The 22,500-nt window shown below is 46.1% G+C and overlaps 2 protein-coding genes across 4 annotated transcripts in view; one reads left to right on the plus strand and one right to left on the minus strand.

Moving 5' to 3' along the window:
• The first annotated feature begins 1,127 nt into the window (after nt 1-1,127).
• Nucleotides 1,128-18,321, plus strand: LOC138615022 (voltage-gated potassium channel subunit beta-3-like). Of its 3 annotated transcripts, none has more exons than XM_069688662.1 (14): nt 1,128-1,652; nt 3,716-3,759; nt 5,332-5,369; nt 7,815-7,894; nt 7,974-8,018; nt 8,803-8,847; nt 9,104-9,147; nt 13,470-13,556; nt 13,828-13,913; nt 13,998-14,118; nt 15,045-15,139; nt 16,800-16,920; nt 17,206-17,294; nt 17,674-18,321. In XM_069688662.1, exons 1-14 carry the CDS (start codon nt 1,444-1,446, stop codon nt 17,764-17,766), a joined length of 1,197 nt encoding a protein of 398 aa, XP_069544763.1. In that variant the 5' UTR covers nt 1,128-1,443; the 3' UTR covers nt 17,767-18,321. The 3 variants fall into 3 exon arrangements, with proteins under 3 accessions (XP_069544763.1, XP_069544764.1, XP_069544765.1); XM_069688663.1 differs by having other exon boundaries at nt 8,806-8,847; XM_069688664.1 differs by lacking the exon at nt 13,470-13,556.
• Nucleotides 18,322-21,007: 2,686 nt separating this feature from the next.
• LOC138615021 (calmodulin-binding transcription activator 2-like) overlaps nt 21,008-22,500 on the minus strand; it is a 6,340-nt gene continuing 4,847 nt past the window's right edge. Inside the window, 2 exon segments of the mRNA XM_069688660.1 lie at nt 21,008-21,856; nt 22,121-22,195. Coding sequence (XP_069544761.1) covers nt 21,802-21,856; nt 22,121-22,195 — 130 coding nt within the window. The 3' untranslated portion in view covers nt 21,008-21,801.

The raw sequence follows: 22,500 nt of genomic DNA on the forward strand, positions 1-22,500 counted from the left end.
CCAGACTGGTTAAAGTCTCCAGTAACTAACAAAAATGCACCGGGATGCTGAGTCTGCAGTTTGGACACAGTGGAGTAGATGGTGTCCACTGCTGCCTCTACGTCAGCTGATGGAGGAACGTAAACAGCGATAACAATGGCGGACGTGAACTCCCTCGGTAAATAATAAGGGCGCATCCCCACGGCGAGCAGTTCAATGTCCGGGCTACAGAAACGTTCCTTCACACACGTGGTCGGGATTGCACCACCTCTCGTTCACATAGACTGCAATCCCTCCACCTTTCTTCTTGCCTCTCTGCACAACGTCTCCGTCCGCCCAAACGGTCCTGAAGCCGAGTACGACCGCGCTGTGGTCCGGGAGATGTGAGTGCAGCCATGTCTCGGTGAAACACATGATGCTGCACTCCCGGTACTCTCTCTGGGTCTTTACCAGCGCCGAGCTCGTCCGTCTTGTTGACCAACGACCTCACGTTCCCCGTTAAGATCTCCGGTACCGATGGTTTATATTTCCTCCTTTCCGCCTTCAGCTTAGCTCCGGCTCTGCAACCCCGCCGTCTTCTCCAAAGTTCGACGGGGATTTCAGGCCTCGCTCCGGGCAGCAGCAGTAGGTCTACTCAGCACAATCAGCTGATCACGAGAGTAAACAATAACAGAGCCCCCAACCAGAAACGTGGGAAAATTACGGTCCATTGTCTGACCATTAACACACGGGAGAAAGAAAAAACAAAACAACTCCGAAGAGGAGAAAGGCTTAAAAATACTTAAGACACACTCGGGGGGGCTGCTGTAACAGGCTGTCGCTAGCGCGGCGCCATCTTAGGCTGCTGGTGGCGGTGCAGCGGCGACGAGGTGCTCAGGTGCTCCAACAGGTGAGTTTAGAAGAGAAACCGGCTTCCTGTCATGCTGTCCGATTATTTTCTGCTCAGAGACAGTCAGCTGTTTCTCTCTCGCTCACCCAGTGTGCAGCTCTGGATCGAGACAGGTGGGGAGGGGCTTGTTCTCCACAAAAGGGGGAGGGGCTAATCCTCCACAGGAGGGGGAGGGGCTCTCTCCTCTCAGCAGTTCAGTCTAGAGGACGGAGGATTCACATCCTCCTTCAATCGTCTCTGCCTTGTGTTTCTCCTCTTTCCTGCTGCGGACAGACGTTCTTCATCACCGCCTGCTCCTCTTCCTGCTCCTCCTGCTGCTCTTCCTGCTCCTCCTCCTCGGGGCTCCAGCTGTGGGACGGCGTCCGACAGACGACGAGATGCTCTCCACCGGATAGACACCGACACAAAGTTGTTTGTGTGACTTTGATTGGCGGATTCAAACTTGACATCCCACTCATGAATTCTTCCTGCCGTTACCATAGCGACCTTGGCGGCAACGGCTGTCTCCACATTATATTTTGAGACTTTAGAACTCTTAATCCACACACATAAAGCTTGTTACCGTAGCGACCAGGATGCAGGTGTCCATAGCGTGTAATGTGGGGGGGGGCGGCGGAGGTGGGGCAAGCGAGCACCCGCTGAAGGAGCGTCGGGTGATGGCGAACACCGCCAACATCCTCGCCTGCCAGTCAAAGATCAGGGCGGAGCCATCGAGGAGGCACACCCTGCTAGGTCACGCCCACATGAAGGAGGCCCTCGGTCGTCATAGCAACATGAAGTACAGGTGAGACAGAGAAAAAGTGAGAGTGACACAAAGAGGCGGTGACATGACCCGACAGGTGCAGCGTGAGACGTGTGTGTGTGTGTGTGTGTGTGTGTGAGAGAGTGTGTGTGTGTGTGTGTGTGTGTGTGTGTCACCTGGTCTCATTGATCTGGTCTCAGGTATTGATCTGGTCTCAGGTATTGATCAGGTCTCAGGTATTGATCTGATCTCAGGTATTGATCAGGTCTCAGGTATTGATCTGATCTCAGGTATTGATCTGGTCTCAGGTATTGATCAGGTCTCAGGTATTGATCTGATCTCAGGTATTGATCTGGTCTCAGGTATTGATCTGATCTCAGGTATTGATCTAATCTCAGGTATTGATCTGATCTCAGGTATTGATCAGGTCTCAGGTATTGATCTGATCTCAGGTATTGATCTGGTCTCAGGTATTGATCAGGTCTCAGGTATTGATCTGATCTCAGGTATAGATCTGATCTCAGGTATTGATCAGGTCTCAGGTATTGATCAGGTCTCAGGTATTGATCTGATCTCGGGTATAGATCTGATCTCAGGTATTGATCAGATCTCAGGTATTGATCAGGTCTCAGGTATTGATCTGATCTCAGGTATAGATCTGATCTCAGGTATTGATCAGATCTCAGGTATTGATCAGGTCTCAGGTATTGATCAGGTAACATGGATGCAGTTTGAATATTGATGAGTCGGTTAAATATTAACGGTCTGAATCAGATATTGATGATCCAGTTTCATACTGACCCAGATTAAATATTTACCACCTGAACTTGGGAAGCGACTTGAACACTGATGATTCGGTTTGGGCTCAATAAACATAAATTAGTGACCCGGACCTGGACCAGAACCCGGACTCAAAGATGGAGGACTGATTAACAGTGATGTTCTGACATCCAGGTTCTCATCTGGATTCTGATGTCCGGGTTCTAATGTCCTGGTTCTGACGTCTGGGTTCTCGTCCGGGTTCTGACATCCTGGTTCTGACGTCCCGGTTCTGACTTCCGGGTTCTGATGTGCTGGTTCTGACGTCCTGGTTCTGACATCCGGGTTCTGACGTCCGGGTTCTGACGGCCTGGGTCTGACGTCCGGGTTCTGACGTCCGGGTTCTGACATCCTGGTTCTTATGCCTGGTTCTGACATCCTGGTTCTGACGTCCGGGTTCTGACATCCTGGTTCTTATGCCTGGTTCTGACGTCCGGGTTCCTACGTCTGGGTTCCGATGTCCTGGTTCTGACATCCGGGTTCTCGTCCGGGTTCTGACATCCGGGTTCTGAAGGCCTGGTTCTGATGCCTGGTTCTGACGTCCGGGTTCTGACGTCCTGGTTCTGATGTCCTGGTTCTGACGTTTTGGTTCTGATGTCCTGGTTCTGACATCTGGGTTCTCATCCTGGTTCTGACGTCCGGGTTCTGATGCCTGGTTCTGACACTGATGTCCTGGTTCTGATGTCCTGGTTCTGACGTCCTGGTTCTGACGTCCTGGTTCTGACATCCTGGTTCTGACGTCCAGGTTCTGACGTCCTGGTTCTGACATCTGGGTTCTGACGTCCTGGTTCTATTTCTGACTCTATTTGAAGTAGAAATCGTGAGTCTCAGCAGAAACCTGCTGAGTCATCAGCTGCTGGTATTTTTAGGGTCCGTCCCTCTTTATTGTCTCATCCTGTTTCTGTCCATCACAGGCTCCACCTCCCTCGTGGTCATACAGTCGGCACCATCTGCTTAATCCATCTGCGTGACCTTTGACCTATGAAAGTTCCTGATCAACGTGTTCCTTAATTGAAAACAGAGGTTTCATCACGCACTGCTGCCGTGTGATTGGTCGACAGAAGACCTATTCTCCCATCATGCTCAGTTGCAGCTGTCTGCTCGGAGGAGGCGTTAAAACGTCCTCCAGCGATTCGTACGTTAAAACAGCCTCCAGCGATTCGTACGTTAAAACGTTCTCCAGCGATCCGTACCTTAAAACTCATGCATGAAAGTAAAGAAGATTGAAGAGTTAAACTGAAAGACGCTAATTTATTGATTAACTGATCGATTTCATTGTTTGGCAGGAATCTAGGAAAATCTGGACTGAGAGTGTCCTGCTTAGGACTGGGTGAGAATTGCACAGACACACACACACACACTCACACTCACACACTCTCACACTCACACACACACACACACACACACACACACTCACAATCAGTCACTCACTCACGCTCACACTCACTCAAACACACTCATACTCACAATCACTCACTCACTCATTCACACTCACTCAAACACACACATACTCACACACACACACAATCACACACACACACTCATTCACACTCACTCAAACACACACACACATACACACTCACGCACACACACTAACTCACTCACTCACACACTGACTCAAACACGCACAAACTCACTCACTCACTCACACTCACTGAAACTCACACACACACACACTCACTCACTCAAACACACACACACTTACACTCACAATCACTCACTCTCACTCACGCTCACACTCAGACTCAAACACGCACACACACACTCACTCACTCACACTCACTGAAACTCTCTCTCACACACACTCACAAGCGCACACTCACAAGCTCACACTCACACTCACTCACACACACACTCACTCTTACTCTCACACACACACACACACTTTGACACTCATGCACTCATACTCACTCACTCATTCACTTACACTCGTTCACTCTCACAAACTCACACACACACTCACTCACAGTCACTCACTCACGCACACACACACACACACACACACACACACACACACACACACACACACTCACTCACTCACGCACGCTCACACACACACACACTTTGACACTCATGCACTCATACTCACTCATTCACTTACACTCGTACACACACTCACAAGCTCTCACACACACACAATCACACACACACACTCATTCACACTCACTCAAACACACACACACATACACACTCACGCACACACACTAACTCACTCACTCACACACTGACTCAAACACGCACAAACTCACTCACTCACTCACACTCACTGAAACTCACACACACACACACTCACTCACTCAAACACACACACACTTACACTCACAATCACTCACTCTCACTCACGCTCACACTCAGACTCAAACACGCACACACACACTCACTCACTCACACTCACTGAAACTCTCTCTCACACACACTCACAAGCGCACACTCACAAGCTCACACTCACACTCACTCACACACACACTCACTCTTACTCTCACACACACACACACACTTTGACACTCATGCACTCATACTCACTCACTCATTCACTTACACTCGTTCACACTCACAAACTCACACACACACTCACTCACAGTCACTCACTCACGCTCACACACACACACACACACACACACACACACACACACACACACACACTCACTCACTCACGCACGCTCACACACACACACACTTTGACACTCATGCACTCATACTCACTCATTCACTTACACTCGTACACACACTCACAAGCTCTCACACACACACACACACACACTTTGACACTCATGCACTCATACTCACTCACTCACTCATTCACTTACACTCGTACACACTCACAAGCTCACACACACACTCACACACACACACTCACAGTCACTCACACACACACACACACGTGTTCTTTCTCTCTTAACAGGAACATGGGTGACCTTCGGCTCCCAGATCTCTGATGAGGTACTGAGTGTGTGTTTGTGTTTGGGAAAATAACCCGAAAATGAATCATTAAACCATTGCATGGTTGTTTAGTTTATTTCATATTATTTTATTTTATTGTATAGAATTTTAAATTTTAGTCAATGTTTTTATATGCTGCTGGAATGTAAAAAATTTCCCTCTGAGGGATTAATAAAGTATCTATCTATCTATCTTTCTATCTATCTATCTATCTTTCTATCTATCTATCTATAATCTATCTATCTATCTATCTATCTATCTATCTATCTATCTATCTATCTATCTATAATCTATCTATCTATCTATCTATCTATCTATCTATCTATCTTTCTATCTATCTATCTATAATCTATCTATCTATCTATCTATCTATCTATCTATCTATAATCTATCTATCTATCTATCTATCTTTCTATCTATCTATCTATAATCTATCTATATATCTATCTATCTATCTATCTATCTATCTATCTATCTACAGTGGGTACGGAAAGTATTCAGACCCCTTTAAATTGTTCACTCTTTGTTTCATTGCAGCCATTTGCTAAAATCAAAAAAAGTTCATTTTATTTCTCATTAATGTACACTCAGCACCCCATCTTGACAGAAAAAAACAGAAATGTAGAAATTTGTGCAAATTTATTAAAAAAGAAAAACTGAAATATCACATGGTCATAAGTATTCAGACCCTTTGCTGTGACACTCATATTTAACTCACATGCTGTCCATTTCTTCTGATCCTCCTTGAGATGGTTCTACTCCTTCATTGGAGTCCAGCTGTGTTTAATTAAACTGATTGGACTTGATTAGGAAAGGCACACACCTGTCTATATAAGACCTTACAGCTCACAGTGCATGTCAGAGCAAATGAGAATCATGAGGTCGAAGGAACTGTCCAAGGAGCTCAGAGACAGAATTGTGGCAAGGCACAGATCTGGCCAAGGTTACAACATAATCTCTGCAGCACTCAAGGTTCCTAAGAGCACAGTGGCCTCCATAATCCTTAAATGGAAGAAGTTTGGGACGACCAGAACTCTCTCTCTCTCTCTCTCTCTCTCTCTCTCTCTCTCTCTCTCTCTCTCTCTCTCTCTCTCTCTCTCTCTCCCCCCCCCCCCCCCCCCCCCCCCCCCCCCCCCCCCCCCCCCCCCCCCTCTCTCTCTCTCTCTCTCTCCCCCCCCCCCCTCTCTCTCTCTCTCTCTCTCTCTCTCTCTCTCTCTCTCTCTCTCTCTCTCTCCCCCCCCCCCCCCCCCCCCCCCTCTCTCTCTCTCTCTCTCTCTCTCTCTCTCTCTCTCTCTCTCTCTCTCTCTCTCTCTCTCTCTCTCTCTCTCTCTCTCTCTCCCCCCCCCCCCCCCTCTCTCTCTCTCTCTCTCTCTCTCTCTCTCTCTCTCTCTCTCTCTCTCTCTCTCTCTCTCTCTCTTCCTAGACCTGGCCGTCCAGCCAAACTGAGCAATCGTGGGAGAAGAGCCTTGGTGAGAGAGGTAAAGAAGAACCCAAAGATCACTGTGGCTGAGCTCCAGAGATGCAGTAGGGAGATGGGAGAAAGTTCCACAAAGTCAACGATCACTGCAGCCCTCCACCAGTCGGGGCTTTATGGCAGAGTGGCCCGACGGAAGCCTCTCCTCAGTGCAAGACATATGAAAGCCCGCATAGAGTTTGACAAAAAACACATGAAGGACTCCCAGACTATGAGAAATAAGATTCTCTGGTCTGATGAGACCAAGATTGAACTTTTTGGTGTTAATTCTAAGCGGTATGTGTGGAGAAAACCAGGCACTGCTCATCACCTGCCCAATACAATCCCAACAGTGAAACATGGTGGTGGCAGCATCATGCTATGGGGGTGTTTTTCAGCTGCAGGGACAGGACGACTGGTTGCAATTGAAGGAAAGATGAACGCGGCCAAGTACAGAGATATCCTGGAAGAAAACCTCTTCCAGAGTGCTCTGGACCTCAGACTGGGCCGAAGGTTCACCTTCCAACAAGACAATGACCCAAAGCACACAGCTAAAATAACAAAGGAGTGGCTTCGGAACAACTCTGTGACCATTCTTGACTGGCCCAGCCAGAGCCCTGACCTAAACCCAATTGAGCATCTCTGGAGAGACCTGAAAATGGCTGTCCACCAACGTTCACCATCCAACCTGACGGAACTGGAGAGGATCTGCAAGGAAGAATGGCAGAGGATCCCCAAATCCAGGTGTGAAAAGCTTGTTGCATCATTCCCAAGAAGACTCATGAAACAAAGAGTGAAAAATTTAAAGGGGTCTGAATACTTTCCGTACCCACTGTATCTATCTATCTATTATCTATCTATCGATCTTCTATCTATCTGTCTGTGTCTGCTTGTGTTTGTGTGTCTGTGTGTGTGTGTGTCTTTGTGTTTGTGTGTGTTTGACTTTGTGTGTGTCTGTGTGTTTGACTTTGTGTGTTTGTGTATGTGTGTAGATGGCAGAGAGTGTGATGACGGTCGCCTATGACAGCGGAGTGAACTTGTTCGACACGGCCGAGGTTTACGCATCCGGGAGGTAACTGTCTGTCTGTCTGCCTGCCTGCCTGCCTGTCTGTCTGTCCTTATAGCGGTGTGTGTGTGTGTGTGTGTTTCAGGGCGGAGTCCACTCTGGGGAACATCCTGAAGAAGAAAGGATGGAGGTAGATCAGCTGATCACTTCACTTCTTTCAATCAATCAATCAGCAACAGAACATTTGGATCAGCGGCCACACGGTGGCGCTGTGTCGCATCCTGTTACCACAAATATCCTAAATCGTTGATAACTGATCAGAGCTGCTGCTTTTAATCAATGAAAGTTCAACGGAAAATAATTTAGTGTTCACAACAAAGAAAACTAAGAAAAAAATAAATAAAACATGAATATTCTGTAACATTACAACAAATAAGACAGTGAAATACACTCACTCACACACACTCACACACACTACTCACACACACTCACACACTACACACTCACACACTACACACTCACTCTCACACACACTCACTCACTCACTCACTCTCGCACTCACTCTCACACACACAATCACTCACTCTCTCACACTACACACTCACTCTCACACACACTCACTCACTCTCACACACACAATCACTCACTCTCTCTCACTCACTCACTCACACTCACACACACACACACTCACTCTCACACACACACTCACTCATACACTCACACACACTCACTCACTCATATTCACACACACTCACCCACACACATACACTCACCCACACACATACACTCAGACACCCAGACGGTGCGTTCAGGGTCGATCACGTCATCGGTTAAGAACAGCATCATTTTGTGTTGACGACGTGTCGTCAGTAGATTTTGTCTCCATCTGTCTCCTTCATTCGTCTCGGTGCCTCGCTCTCTGCGGTAACCGACGGCAACCATAAACCACTCCGTCTGTTTCCTGTCTCTGCCAGAAGGTCCAGTTACGTGGTGACCACAAAGATCTACTGGGGAGGACAGTGAGTGCTGCCTTCATGTTCCATCCGCTACACGACGCTTATTATTATTACTTATATCAATCATATTAACAATAATATCATTATTATTATCATTATTAATAATAACAACGATAATATTATTATTGTTGTTGTTGGTATAATTATTGACTGAATCAAGACTTCAAGAATTTAACAGGAAGTGGAAACGACAAAAGGGGTGGGACACATTGATGATGTCAATAACGAGGTCACTGTTTGTTTGTTTGTTTGTTTACAGGGCAGAGACCGAGCGAGGGTTGTCACGGAAACACATCATCGAAGGTAAACAAACTTTCAACATGTTTTAATTTTTAACTTCCTTTTTCCAGGTTCTGTTTATAAACTTTTCCTACGTTACCCAGAATCCTTTGCAAACAGAGTTCCTGATACCTGTCAGCTGATTGGTCGATTCAGCTCCGCCTCTCTTCACTATTGAGCCTATCAGCTCTTTAATTTGAAAGGCAGCTGTCAGAGTGAAGTACGACAGACAGAGTGAAGTATTACTTTCACAGTGAAGTACTACAGTCAGAGTGAAGTATTACTTTCACAGTGAAGTACTACAGTCAGAGTGAAATACTCCAATCAGAGTGAAATACTACTTTCACAGTGAAGTATTACTTTCACAGTGAAGTACTACAGTCAGAGTGAAGTACTACAGAAAGAGTGAAATACTCCAATCAGTGTGAAGTACTACAGTCAGTGAAGTACTACGGTCAGAGTGAGGTCCTACAATCAGAGTGAAGTACTCCAGTCAGAGTAAAATAATACAGTCAGTGAAATACTACAGTGAGAGTGAAGTACTACAGACAGAGTGAAGTACTACAGTCAGAGTGAAGTATTACTTTCACATTGAAGTACTCCAGTCAGAGTGATGTACTCCAGTCAGTGAAATACTCTAGACAGAGTGAAGTACTTCAGTCAGTGATGTACTTCAGTCAGAGTGAAGTACTACAGACAGAGTGAAATACTCCAATCAGAGTGAAGTACTACAGTCAGTGAAGTACTCCAGACAGAGTGAAGTATTACTTTCACAGTTAAATACTCCAGACAGAGTGAAATACTCCAATCAGAGTGAAGTATTCCAGTCAGAGTGAAGTACTACAGTCAGAGTGAAATATTCTAGACAGAGTGAAATACTACAGTCAGTGAAGTACTACAGTCAGAGTGAGGTCCTACAATCAGAGTGAAGTACTCCAGTCAGAGTAAAATAATACAGTCAGAGTAAAATAATACAGTCAGTGAAATACTACAGTGAGAGTGAAGTACTCTAGTCACAGTGAAGTACTACAGTCAGAGTGAAATATTCCAATCAGAGTGAAGTACTAAAGTCAGTGAAGTACTCCAGTCAGAGAAGTACTACAGTCAGTGAAGTACTACAGACAGAGTGAAGTTCTCCAGTCACAGTGAAGTATTACTTTCACAGTAAAGTACTCCAGTCAGAGTGAAGTACTACAGACAGTGAAGTACTCCAGACAGAGTGAAGTACTACAGACTCGATGTCCTCCAACGACTGTCGGAGGTCGTTGAGGCTTTAAGAGGATCAGAGACGGATTACAGACACACAGCAACAACTAGTGTCTCATTGTAGATGTCTGTGTGTGTGTGCGTGTGTGTGTGTGTGTGTGTGTGTGTGTGTTAGGTTAGATTAGGTATTTACTTTATTAATCCCCGAGGGGAAATTTTTTCACTACAGGAGCAATAAGATAATAATGGAAAAATAAAAAGCAATAAAATAGCAGTAAAAAAATATAAAATGCACAGTATATACAGTACAGTATATATATCTATATATATATATATTAAATACAAACAAACCAAGAAACACAGACAACAGTGTTATTGTACTGTGATGGATTTTGCCAGAGGTGAGTTATTGTACAGTCTTATTGTGGTCGGCAGGAACGATCTCCTGTATCAGGAATGATCTCCCGTATCAGGAATGATCTCCCGTATCTGGAATGATCTCCTGTATCAGGAATGATCTCCTGTATCTGGAATGATCTCCTGCATCAGGAATAATCTCCTGCATCAGGAATGATCTCCTGTATCAGGAATGATCTCCTGTATCTGGAATGATCTCCTGTATCTGGAATGATCTCCTGTATCTGGAATGATCTCCTGTATCTGGAATGATCTCCTGTATCTGGAATGATCTCCTGCATCAGGAATGATCTCCCGTATCTGGAATGATCTCCTGTATCAGGAATGATCTCCTGCATCTGGAATGATCTCCTGCATCAGGAATGATCTCCTGCATCAGGAATGATCTCCTGTATCAGGAATAATCTCCTGCATCAGGAATGATCTCCTGTATCTGGAATAATCTCCTGTATCAGGAATAATCTCCTGCATCAGGAATGATCTCCTGCATCAGGAATGATCTCCTGCATCAGGAATGATCTCCTGTATCAGGAATAATCTCCTGCATCAGGAATGATCTCCTGTATCTGGAATGATCTCCTGTATCTGGAATGATCTCCTGTATCTGGAATGATCTCCTATATCTGGAATGATCTCCTGTATCAGGAATAATCTCCTGCATCAGGAATGATCTCCTGTATCTGTCCTTGTGACAGCAGCTGGAGGAGTCTTTTGGAGAACGTCCTCCTCTGTCCCTGCAGCAGGTGGAGAGGGTGGTCAGGATTATCCAATATGGATAATAGTTTGTTCAGCGTCCTCCTCTCCACCACCTTTTCCAGACTATCTAGTTTGCAGCCGATGATGGAGCCGGCCTTCTTAACCAGTTTGTTAAGTCTGTTGGTGTCACCGGCTCCAATGCTGCTCCCCCAGCAGACCACAGCGAAGTACAGTTCACTGGCCACAACAGATGGTAGAACATCTCCAACATCTCGCTGCACACATTGAAGGATCGAAGTTTCCTCAAGAAAAAGAGTCGACTCATCACCTTCTTGAAGACAGCATTGATGTTGGTCTTCCAGTTCAGTCTGTTGTCATGGAGACACCAGGTACTTGTACTCCTCAACCATGTCCACCTCCTCTCCCAGAACTCTCAGCGGTTGTGGAGCCGTCGTCTTCCTCCTGAAGTCGACCACCATCTCTCTGGTCTTGGCCACGTTCAGAAGGAGGTGATTTCTACCAGCCCACTCCACAAAGTCCTCCACTACTGCCCTGTACTCCTCCTCCCGTCCATCCCTTATACACCGTCCACTGACTCCTCCTCCCGTCCATCCCTTATACACCGTCCACTGCAGAGTCATCAGAGAACTTCTGCAGATGTCTTGACTCTGAGTTGTTCTGGAAGTCAGTGGTGTAGAAGGTGAACAGGAAGGAGACAGAACAGTTCCCTGAGGAGCTCCAGTACCACTGACCACCGTATCAGACAGCACACTGCCCAAACGGACAAACTGTGGTCTGCCTGTCAGGTAGTCATTGATCCAGGAGACGGTGGACATGTCCCCCCCCCCCACCACCACCGCTACCACCCACAGCTTCTCACTCAGCAGCAGTGGTTGGATGGTGTTGAATGCACTGGAGAAATCAAAGAAAGTGATTCTCACAGAGTCACCGGTTCCATCCAGGTGAGACTGAGCTCGTTGCAGCAGGTAGATGATGGCGTCGTCCACTCCCACATGAGGCTGGTACGCAAATTGCAGAAGGTCCAGAGAAGATTTCACCAGCGGCCTGAGGTGGGCCAAGACCAGCCTCTCCAGCACCTTCATCACATGAGATGTGAGGGCAACCGGACGGTAGTCGTTGAGGCCGGATGGAGTCTTCTTCTTGGGGACTGGAACCAGGCAGGACGTCTTCCACAGCACCGGGACTTCCTCCTGCTTCAGGCTCAGCCAGCTGGACGGTGCAGGTCTTCAGGACCCCGGGGCTGATGCCGTCAGGTCCTGCAGCCTTGCGCTGGTGGATTCTCTCCAGCTGTCTCCTAACCTGGTCAGTCGTCACAGAGATGGGGGCGAGGGGGGGGGTGGATGGAGGAAGAGCCCTTTGAGATTGAGGGCTCTATGCAGTTCACCAGGGGGCGCAGAGGGGGGAGGTGGGGAGGCAGCAGAGGTGTTTTGGAGGTGTGGAGGAAACGGATGAGGGTGGTGAACTAAACCTGTTGAAGAAACAGTTTAGCTCATTTGACCTCTTCAGGTTCCCCCTGGTTGTTCCTCTCCAGGTTCCCCCTAGTTGTTCCTCTCCAGGTTCCCCCTGATTGTTCCTCTCCAGGTTCCTCCTGATTGTTCCTCTCCAGGTTCCCCCTGATTGTTCCTCTCCAGGTTCCCCCTGGTTGTCTCTCTCTCCCCTTGAACCCAGTAATCTCCTTCATACCGGTCCACACCTCCCTCATGTTGTTCTGCTGGAGTTTTGCCTCCAGCTTCCTCCTGGAGGAGTCCTTGCACTCCCTCATCTTCTCCTTCAGGTGGCGCTGCACTCTCCTGAGCTCCTCCCTGTCCCCAGATCTGAAGGCTGCTTTCTTCTTATTAAGAAGCACCTTCAGGTCACTGGTGATCCACGGCTTGTTGTTGGGGAAACAGTGTCCAGTCCGGGACGGTACGGTGAAGTGTTCACAGAATTTGTGTGTGTGTGTGTGTGTGTGTGTGTGTGTGTGTGTGTGTGTGTGTGTGTGTGTGTGTGTGTGTGTGTGTGTGTAGGTCTGCGTGGATCTCTGTCCAGGTTACAGTTGGACTATGTGGATCTCGTCTTCGCCAACCGGAGTGACATCAACTCTCCGATGGAGGGTCAGATCATGTTTGAGTTCTGTTTGTGCTTCTGAGTCAAAAATAAGAATAATTACAACTAAAGTTTATATTTAATAATAACGAAGTATTTAATAACCACAAGCAGCTATCATGAAACCAGTACGAGATATTTTACTGCCAGTCCAACAGTGTACGATACGCTGTTTAGAACCTGAACTAAACCAGGATGAACCAAACCGGGTTTAATCTGAGTTTAATCAGCAGGTTGTGTTTGATCTCTGGGGACATTTTGTTTTCATTGTATTTTCAGAGATCGTTCGTGCGATGACCTTCGTGATCGATCAGGGTATGGCCATGTACTGGGGAACGTCCCGCTGGAACGCCATGGAGATCATGGTACCAGAACCAGTACAACACAGAGTAGAACACAGAGTAGAACTCAGTAGAACAAACCTGTCTGTCTCACCTGTCTTCCACCAGGAGGCGTACTCTATAGCCCGTCAGTTTAACCTGGTTCCTCCGGTGTGTGAGCAGGCTGAGTATCATTACTTCCAGAGAGACAAAGTGGAGCTGCACCTTCCAGAACTCTACCACAAGATAGGTACCATGAACACACACACACACACACACACACACACACACACACACACACACACACACACACACACACACACACACACACACACACACACACCTCTCTAGTACAGGTCCCTGACCTAACTCTTTAGTACAAAAAAAAAGAAAATGTCTTTCCCGGGTGTCCGACGTTTGAGGGTGAATCAGCCTTTCTCTAGGATCCCGTCACCCCTCCTCTCTCCAGTCAGTCCTGGCCTCACCAATGTCCAAACTGTTTCAATAAAGAAACAGGGCGGAGGTCTTTTCTCAGGAGTCCCAGACTCCCCCGTGGACGGTTTCAGCCTACTTCTGGAGAGAGGAGGAGATGTTGGGATCCAGCTCGAAGAACCAATTATGTTAGAAAAATGACTCAGAGGCTGTATTCAAAATCAAACATATTGGACATTTATTCTTGCAAGAAGGAGCAAATACATGTACACTCAAAGAAGGATGTCCAGCATTGCTCAACGTCTCCTCCGTAGTTCAGCTTTATACAGTGTGGCAAACAGTTGACAGTCATCCTTCCTCTGTAGATCTGGTTTTGTAGATCACAGATAGTATTGAGTGAGGTCGTAGGTCACAAGATCAGGACATATGGACGTCGTAAAATAAGGACATATGGACGTCGTAAATTAGACCATGCTGTGTACAGATAAATGGGTCCTTCCTGAGACAATAGGAACATGTTGTACAACAGATAGACAAACATTTGACAAGTATGATGAGTTCATTATTTTTCCAACAGACTGACTGGCTGGCTGACGTGTTTGTTGACATGTCTGGTTGAACCTTTTATCACTGATGTGTTCATGGTCACATCGGATCTCTGAGCGCTGCAGACGGATGAATGTTGCTGTGAGAGCCTGGAGACTCAGCTGTCTAAGTTCAGAGCTGTGTGTGTGTGTGTGTCAGGGGTCGGAGCCATGACCTGGTCCCCGCTTGCCTGTGGCCTGCTGACGGGGAAGTACAATGAGGGCGTCCCCCAGAGCTCGAGGGCCGCCATGAAGGTACGCTACCACAACACAGCAAAGTACACACTCAAGTACACACAGTACTCAGTGCGGCACAAACATCATCCATTTTAACCACACAGGCTGCAGAATGAGACCATCTGTTACCGTGGCGATCAATACTGTGTGTGTGTGATGTGGTGTGTTTCTTTGTGTTTGTGTCTGTATTTGTTTGTGTGTTTGTTTGTGCATTTGTTTTTGTTCGTGTGTTTGTGTCTGTATTTGTTTGTTTGTGTGTGTCTGTTTGTATTTGTTTTTGTTTGTTTGAATGCGTGTTTGTTTGTGTTTGTGTGTCTATTTGTTTGTGTGTGTGTTTGTGCGCGTTTTTGTTTGTGTGTCTGTGCGGGTTTTTGCGCGTGTTTGTGTTTTTGTTTGTTTGTGTCTATGTGTGTTTGTCTGTGTCTGTTTTTGTTTGTGTATGTGTGTCTGTATTTCTTTTTGTTTGTGTTTGTATTTTGTGTGTTTGTTTGCGTCTGTGTTTCTTTGTGCGTTTGTTTGCGTGTTTGTGAGTGTTTTTGTTTGTGTGTCTGTTTGTGTGCTTGTCTGTGTTTGTTTTTGTGTCTGTGTTTTTGTGTCCGTTTCTTTGTTTGTGTGCTTGATTGTGTGTGCGTGTCTGTGTTTGTTTTTGCGTTTGTGTGTTTGTGTGTCTGGTGGGTGTTTGTGTTTGTTTGTGTGTGTTTGTTTTTGTTTGTGTGTGCGCCTATTTCTTTGTGTCTGTTTTTGTTTGTTTGTGCGTGTGTGTCTGTGTTTTTGTTTGTGTGTCTATTTGTTTGTCTGTTTTTGTTTGTGTGCTTGTTTGTGTGTGCGTGTATGTGTGGGTGTTTGTATGTGTTTGTTCGTGTCTGTGTTTGTTTGTGTGTTTGTTTGTGTGCCTGTGCTTGTTTGTTTTTGTTTGTGTGTCTATTTATTTGTGTCTGTTTTTGTTGTGTGTTTTTGTTTGTGTGCTTGTTTCTGTGTCTGTGTTTGTTTGTGTGTCTGTGTGGGTGTTTGTATGTGTCTGTTTGTTTCTGTGTTTGTTCGTGTGTTTTTGTTTGTGTGCGTGTTTGTTTGTGTTTGTGCCTATTTGTTTGTTTGTGCCTATTTGTTTGTGTGCGTGTGTCTGTTTGTTCGTGTTTGTGTTTGTTTGTGTCTATTTGTTTGTCTTTTGGTTGTGTTTTTGTGCGTGTGTGTGTCTGTGTCTGTGTTTGTTCGTGTTTGTTTTTGTGTCTATTTGTCTGTTTTTGTTCGTTTTTGTTTGTGTGTTTGTTTTTGTGTGCGTGACTGTTTGTTTTGATCTATTTTTGTGTTTGTTTGTGTGTGTGTGTGTGTCTGTGTTTTTGTTGATGTGTGTGTGTGTGTTTGTTTGCGTGGGTGTGCCTGTTTTAGTTTTTGTGTTTGTGTCTGTATTTGTGCGTTTTTGTGTTTGTGTGTCTGTTTGTTTGTTTGTGTCTGTGTGGGTTTTTGCGTGTTTGTGTGTTTATGTCTGTTTGTGTGCTTGTTTGTGTGTGTGTGTGTGTTTGTTTGTTTGTGTGTGTTTGTTTGTGTCTGTGTGTTTGTTTGTTTGTGTGTGTTTGTGCGCGTGTGTTTGTTTGCGTGGGTGTGTCTGTTTTTGTGTTTGTTTTTTGTATTTGTTTGTCTCCGTGTTTGTGTCTGTGTGTGTGTGTCTGTGTGTGTGTAGGGTTACGCGTGGCTGAAGGAGCGTCTCTGCAGCGACGAGGGAAAGAAGCAGCTCGGTAAAATCAAAGAGCTCCACCTGCTGGCCGACAAAGTGAACTGCACAGCTGCTCAGCTCGCTATAGGTACACACACAGACACAGCTTGTTGTCCTCACCTGAACCTGCAGCTTCATCGTCTTCGTCAGACTTTGTTGCCTTGCGGCAGGTGGGCGGGGCTACAGGTGGGCGGGGCTACAGGTGGCGTTCTCCTCAGCAGCAGGACCAGCATGCATCTCTGGGCTCTGTTGCTCACAGGTTCTGATCATGTGACTGACTGCAGGTGTGCGGGGGAAACTTCCCAGCATGCAGCAGGGCAGCAGATCCACAGACTCCTCCCCCCGGGTCTCATGTCTCTTGTCCGTCCTGCAGCCTGGTGTCTCCGCAGCGAAGGCGTCAGCTCGGTTCTGCTCGGAGTCTCCAACACAGAACAGCTGCTGGAGAACCTCGGTTCTATCAGGGTAAACGCAACACTGGTCACCACCTGTCAGATCAAACTAATAAATACCTGATCAGTTCAGAAATCTGCTTTTTAATTTGAATCAATGAGAACAAAATAATAATACAAACAACAAAATAAAATAAACAGAACAATAAAAATTAAAATCAATAGAGAAGACATGAGAATAAATGTCATTTAACATTAATCAAAACAAATTATTTACAGGTTTTGAGGCCGAAAACAAAATAAATAAATTAAAGTGTGAACGGCCAATGAGATCTATGAGTTTGAATCTGAACATCCAATCAGATCTCTGAGTGCGCCCGAGTTTCCAGTTTGAGGCCTGTGATTGGTCGACTGTCCAGAATCGCTCACTAACTTCCTGTTTCGTCTCTCAGGTGCTGACTCAGCTGACTCCGCCCCTCATCACAGAGATGGATGCGTTGCTCGGCAACAAGCCGCGGAACTCCAAGAAGGAGGCGAGGCGCTGAGGAGAAAAACTTTATTGAAAACATTCAGAGACCACGAGGAGGACACGCCATCGTCATGGAGACGGGAACAAAGAGACTTTAGAAATATATCTAAATATTTATTCTTCTATTAACCTGAACGTACAGACGATTGTTAGCAATGACCAAACACAGAATATATAACACGTAACACTGACAAGTATTCATATTCTAGTTTGAACACGTTTCATCGTCACGACAACAAAACAGATTGTTACGGGTTTTTTTTCGTTTTTAACGACAACAATCAACATATTTAATTAAAACCAGAAACTTCTGAAGTGAAGTTTTATTTTTAGAATTTAATTTGATATATTCACGTTTGAATGTCATGAATGTAAATGTTGTTTCATGTTTTCAGTCTAAATTAGTTCGTATCATTTCTCAAACTCCGTCAACGAAAAATAGTTCTATTTTTGTCGTAAACAGGTTTCCGTAGCAACAACCTGCTCTCGTGCTGTTGATATTTCAAAATAAAAGCCTACCGTTGTCACGATAGTTCTTGTTAATGTTAACACCGTACACCACGATAACGACGCACCGACCTCTGCTGCAAATATATTCATGAGCGTATTCACTGTGAAATATGAAATGTGTGTTTTACGAACGCTGCTCTGTCCGTCGTCACATAACCAAGATTTTAACACGTCGGTGATCAACCTGAGGGGTCGGGACCTTCTGGGGGCCGCCGCCGCCGCCGCCTCCTCACGCGGACCACGATGCAGAGATTTTATTTTTAGATTTTAACTCGAGACGTCGGAGTTTAATCTGAAACTTCAGAGGTGGAACTCATGACATACTTCCTGTCAGGATGTTGAGAAGTTTTAAAAAATAAAGGAATAAGAATCCATATTTCCTTCAAAATAAAACTAAGCACAGAAACAGATTACCCAATCAATCAATCAATCAATCAGTTATTGAAAAATATTTTGTTTTTATCGTCAATTATCAAAAATTATTTTTCAAGCAAAGAAAATAAAAACTAGAAATATTTTATAGATAAGAGATGCCGGTCTGACGACGGATCAATAAATAAATGAATATGAGGAAAGAATCCATGAAGAACATTATTGATGTTTTCTCAGCAACATGTTTGTTTAAACTTTTAAATCTGATCACATGATCTCAATCCTCCACCTGAAACTGTGTGACCGTTGCTGTGACGACGAGGCTGACCAGGTGGCCCCTGGTTGGTCCTGTCAGTTTAGCCCCTCCCACTTCTCCCGATGTCAACACTGGTGCACAAAGTTATTTCTGTCTGGACTTCTGTCTGTCTGTCCACCTGTCTGTCTCTCTGTGGACCCTACCAGACTAATTGTCTTTCATTTTTGTAAATAAAAACAGATGTGTTGTCCTCGGACTGGGTGGTTGTTGTTGTTGTAGTAGAGAGATGATGGATTAGCTGCGGTGACAGCAGGTGTCACTCTGTTCCTCTTCTGATGTGACGTCACTGCAGGTATCGATCCGACTAACTAATCAATCAGCTGATCGACGGATCGATGTGAACTTCAGACAGCAGTGAAGAGAACACGTGTTTCTTTGTTTTTTTGTTTGTTTGTTTGTTTGTGTTGGACATGCTGCTGTCAGACTGACTACAGATCAGAGGTCCGAGTCTCCTCTCAGGAACCAGAACCAGAACCGAAACCAGAACCAGAACCAGAACCATCACACGTCCTCGTGTCTACCAGAAGTCCTGAACACTGACCTGTCGACCTGAGGGACCGGAGGAGGAGCCTGCTCTGGTCCTGTTGGGGGGATGACGACGAACCAGAACCTGGTCCAGGTCCTGGTCCTGGTCCGGGTCCGGGTTCGGGTCCTGGTTCGGGTCCGTATAATGAACTCAAATATCACCTGAGGGATGTCTGAACATCTCGCGGTAACTAGAAGCTCGTTGAACAGCCCTTTGTTTGTTGTTCTGTTTGTTTGTTGTGTTGATGTTTTTGTTTGTTTGTTTGTTTCTCCGTCTGTTTGTTGGTTTGTTCTGTTTGTTGTTGTTTGTTGCGTTTGTTTGCTCTGTTTGTTTGTTGCTCTTTGTTGGTGTTTGTCTGTTTGTTGCTCTTTATTTGTTGGTGTTTATTTGTTGGTTTGTTTGTTTCTCCGTTTGTTTGTTGATGTGTTTGTTGGTTTATTTGTTTCTCCGTTTGTTGGTGTGTTTGTTTGTTGGTTTTTGTTTCTCCGTTTGTTTGTTGGTGTGTTTGCGTTGAATCAGAGATGTGAGCCTGATAAATATGATAAACAGCTGATTTATTCCTGACTTGTGGAATATAGAATCATTTTGAAGGTTTTGAAACGCAGAACAATGAAAAACAAACTCATGCAAAGCTGAAGATTTTCATCATTTCAAGTGAAAACAAGCTCAAGAAAAACTCATTATAAACAAAGCTCATGCTCGGTGCCGGATGCTGCGGTCGCCGTGACAACACAGCCCGGTTCAGTCTCTGCCTAAGAACAGCACACGTTATAAAACAGAACTGCTCAGGCGGAAACGTCCGTCAACGCCGCCTCAAACCGCACCGGACAGATTCCAAATACGAAGGAGGGAGCCGTGGCCTGACCTCTGACCTGTGACATCATCAGCACAGAGGTGATGTCACCCCCACAGGCGCACTGACCGAATAACAAATAAAAGACCCCATGAACTTAGTGTCATTAAACTATTAATAATGAAGAAACATGTTTACTGACAGTTTAACGTCCCGACAACAGGAAGTGGTAGAAGAAAGAGGAAGCAGTTAATTTGTTGTCCTTCCTGGAGGAAACGGTTCTGATTGGTGCTGAACGTTGTAGCAGAACTGTGTGAGAGCAGCTCCTCGCTGCAGTGCATCATGGGTAATCAGATCAACATCTCTCACCACTGAGACACTGAAGGAAACCTAAAATCAGACACTTTCTCAAGGGACTTCTGAACTGTCTTTTCTCTGAGTTCTCAGTGGATTTCTGTAACTTTATTTTGAAAGGACATCAGAGATAAAGATGTAAACAGGAAGTGGGAGTCGCTCTGACTGTGAACACGCGTGTTATGAGAGCTTGAAGAAGATGCATGATCATGTTTATAGTGAGTTCAGGGGTCAAGGGTCAGGGGGTCCTTAAGACTCGACCTTACAGTCTGTGCAGCACGTACACACACACACACACACACACACACACACACACACACACACAGACAGACAGACACACACACACACACAGACACGCGCACACACACACAGACAGACACTCGCGCACACACACGCACGCACGCACACACACACACACACACACACACACACACACACACACACACACACACACACACACACACACTCATCCCCATCACATGAACAGTTCATGCTGTAATAAATAAAACATGTATAAACTCCACCTGTAGAATATTTATATGTTTCTATGATTGTTTAAATAGATTAAACACAACTTCCTGTTAGATTCACGTCTCATCAGGACACCTGGTTTCGGAGGACCCTTTGGGGGCGGGTTCTAAACAAGTCTCGGCTCCGCCTCGCTGCCCCCGGTTTATATACACGTAAAGAGGATGATTGGTTGGATGTCCTGACAGCTGATTGGCTGAGACAGGTACAGGTGTGTCAGACTGCAGGTGTGTACCTGTCGCCCCGCTTCTTCCTGCAAGACTCTGCTCAGGGCATACAGGACGCCCTGTCTCGTGCCTGCGAGGCTGAACAGAGGGACGGAGAGACGCTTTGGAACACAGCTGTTGAAGCTGCAGACAGACAGACGGCCCGAATGAAGCTGGAGAGAGGACAGACAGGTGGACACAGGTGATGAGAGGACAGATAGGTGGAGACAGGTGATTAATAGACTCATATTGATGAGGAGAAGCGGCATCAGTCCGTCACTCTGTCCATCTGTCTCTGTAACCCAGCTGGAGGATGTCTCAGCAGGAGGACGTCTCAGCTGGAGGACGTCTAGGCAGGAGGACATTTTCAGCAGGAGGACGTCTCAGCAGAAGGACGGCTCCGCTGGAGGACGTCTCCGCAGTAGGACGTCTCAGCTGGAGGACGTCTAAGTGGTCAGTCCTCTTCGCTCCAGTTCCCTCGTCTGCTTTAGCTCTTTGATCCTGCAGAGACACCAGACAGTTTAGGCTCAGACAGGAGACACACACCTGTCTCACTGTCTTCAACTGTCTCTACCTGTCTCACTTGTCCCCACCTGTCTCACCTGTCACCACCTGTCTCCACCCGTCTCTACCTGTCTCTACCTGTCCCCACCTGTCTCCACCCATCTCCACCCGTCTCTACCTGTCACCACCTGTCTCCACCTGTCTCCACCTGTCTTCACCCTTCTTCACCTGTCTCACCTGTCCCCACCTGGTTGACATTACCTGTGTCTGCAGCGCCGCAGGAACCTCATGATCTTCCTCGCTGCCTGGTCCTGTTTCTTTGTCAAGAACGACCCCCTGATGGACACATGATGGAAACACATCAGTCACAGTTCATCTGTCAACGTTACATGTGTGTGGTTTGTTCAACAGAATCTCGTCAGCCAATTGGAGAACATTCACTACAACCCACTTGAACTGTGTCGCCATGGCAACAGGCTCCTCCAACATGACAACACACCAGTTTACAGCGTGTTGAAAATGTGACAGACAATAAGGTGTGCTGACAGGTGTGCTGACAGGTGTGTTGGCAGGTGTGTTGGCAGGTGTGTTGACAGGTGTGTTGGCAGGTGTGCTGACAGGTGTGTTGGCAGGTGTGTTGG

Source organism: Brachyistius frenatus, unplaced genomic scaffold, assembly GCF_029030835.1.
Source record: "Brachyistius frenatus isolate BFR_SWC_R1_liver_20210118 unplaced genomic scaffold, ASM2903083v1 Contig_664, whole genome shotgun sequence".
NCBI lineage: Eukaryota > Metazoa > Chordata > Actinopteri > Embiotocidae > Brachyistius > Brachyistius frenatus.

Excerpts from the sequence above, each read along its gene's own strand:
- LOC138615022 (XM_069688662.1), top strand. The coding sequence starts at position 1,444 with ATGCAGGTGTCCATAGCGTGTAATGTGGGGGGGGGCGGCGGAGGTGGG. Across the intron at positions 14,119-15,044 it reads AGAACTCTACCACAAGATAG|GGGTCGGAGCCATGACCTGG; the intron begins GTACCATGAACA and ends TGTGTGTGTCAG. Across the intron at positions 15,140-16,799 it reads GCTCGAGGGCCGCCATGAAG|GGTTACGCGTGGCTGAAGGA; the intron begins GTACGCTACCAC and ends GTGTGTGTGTAG.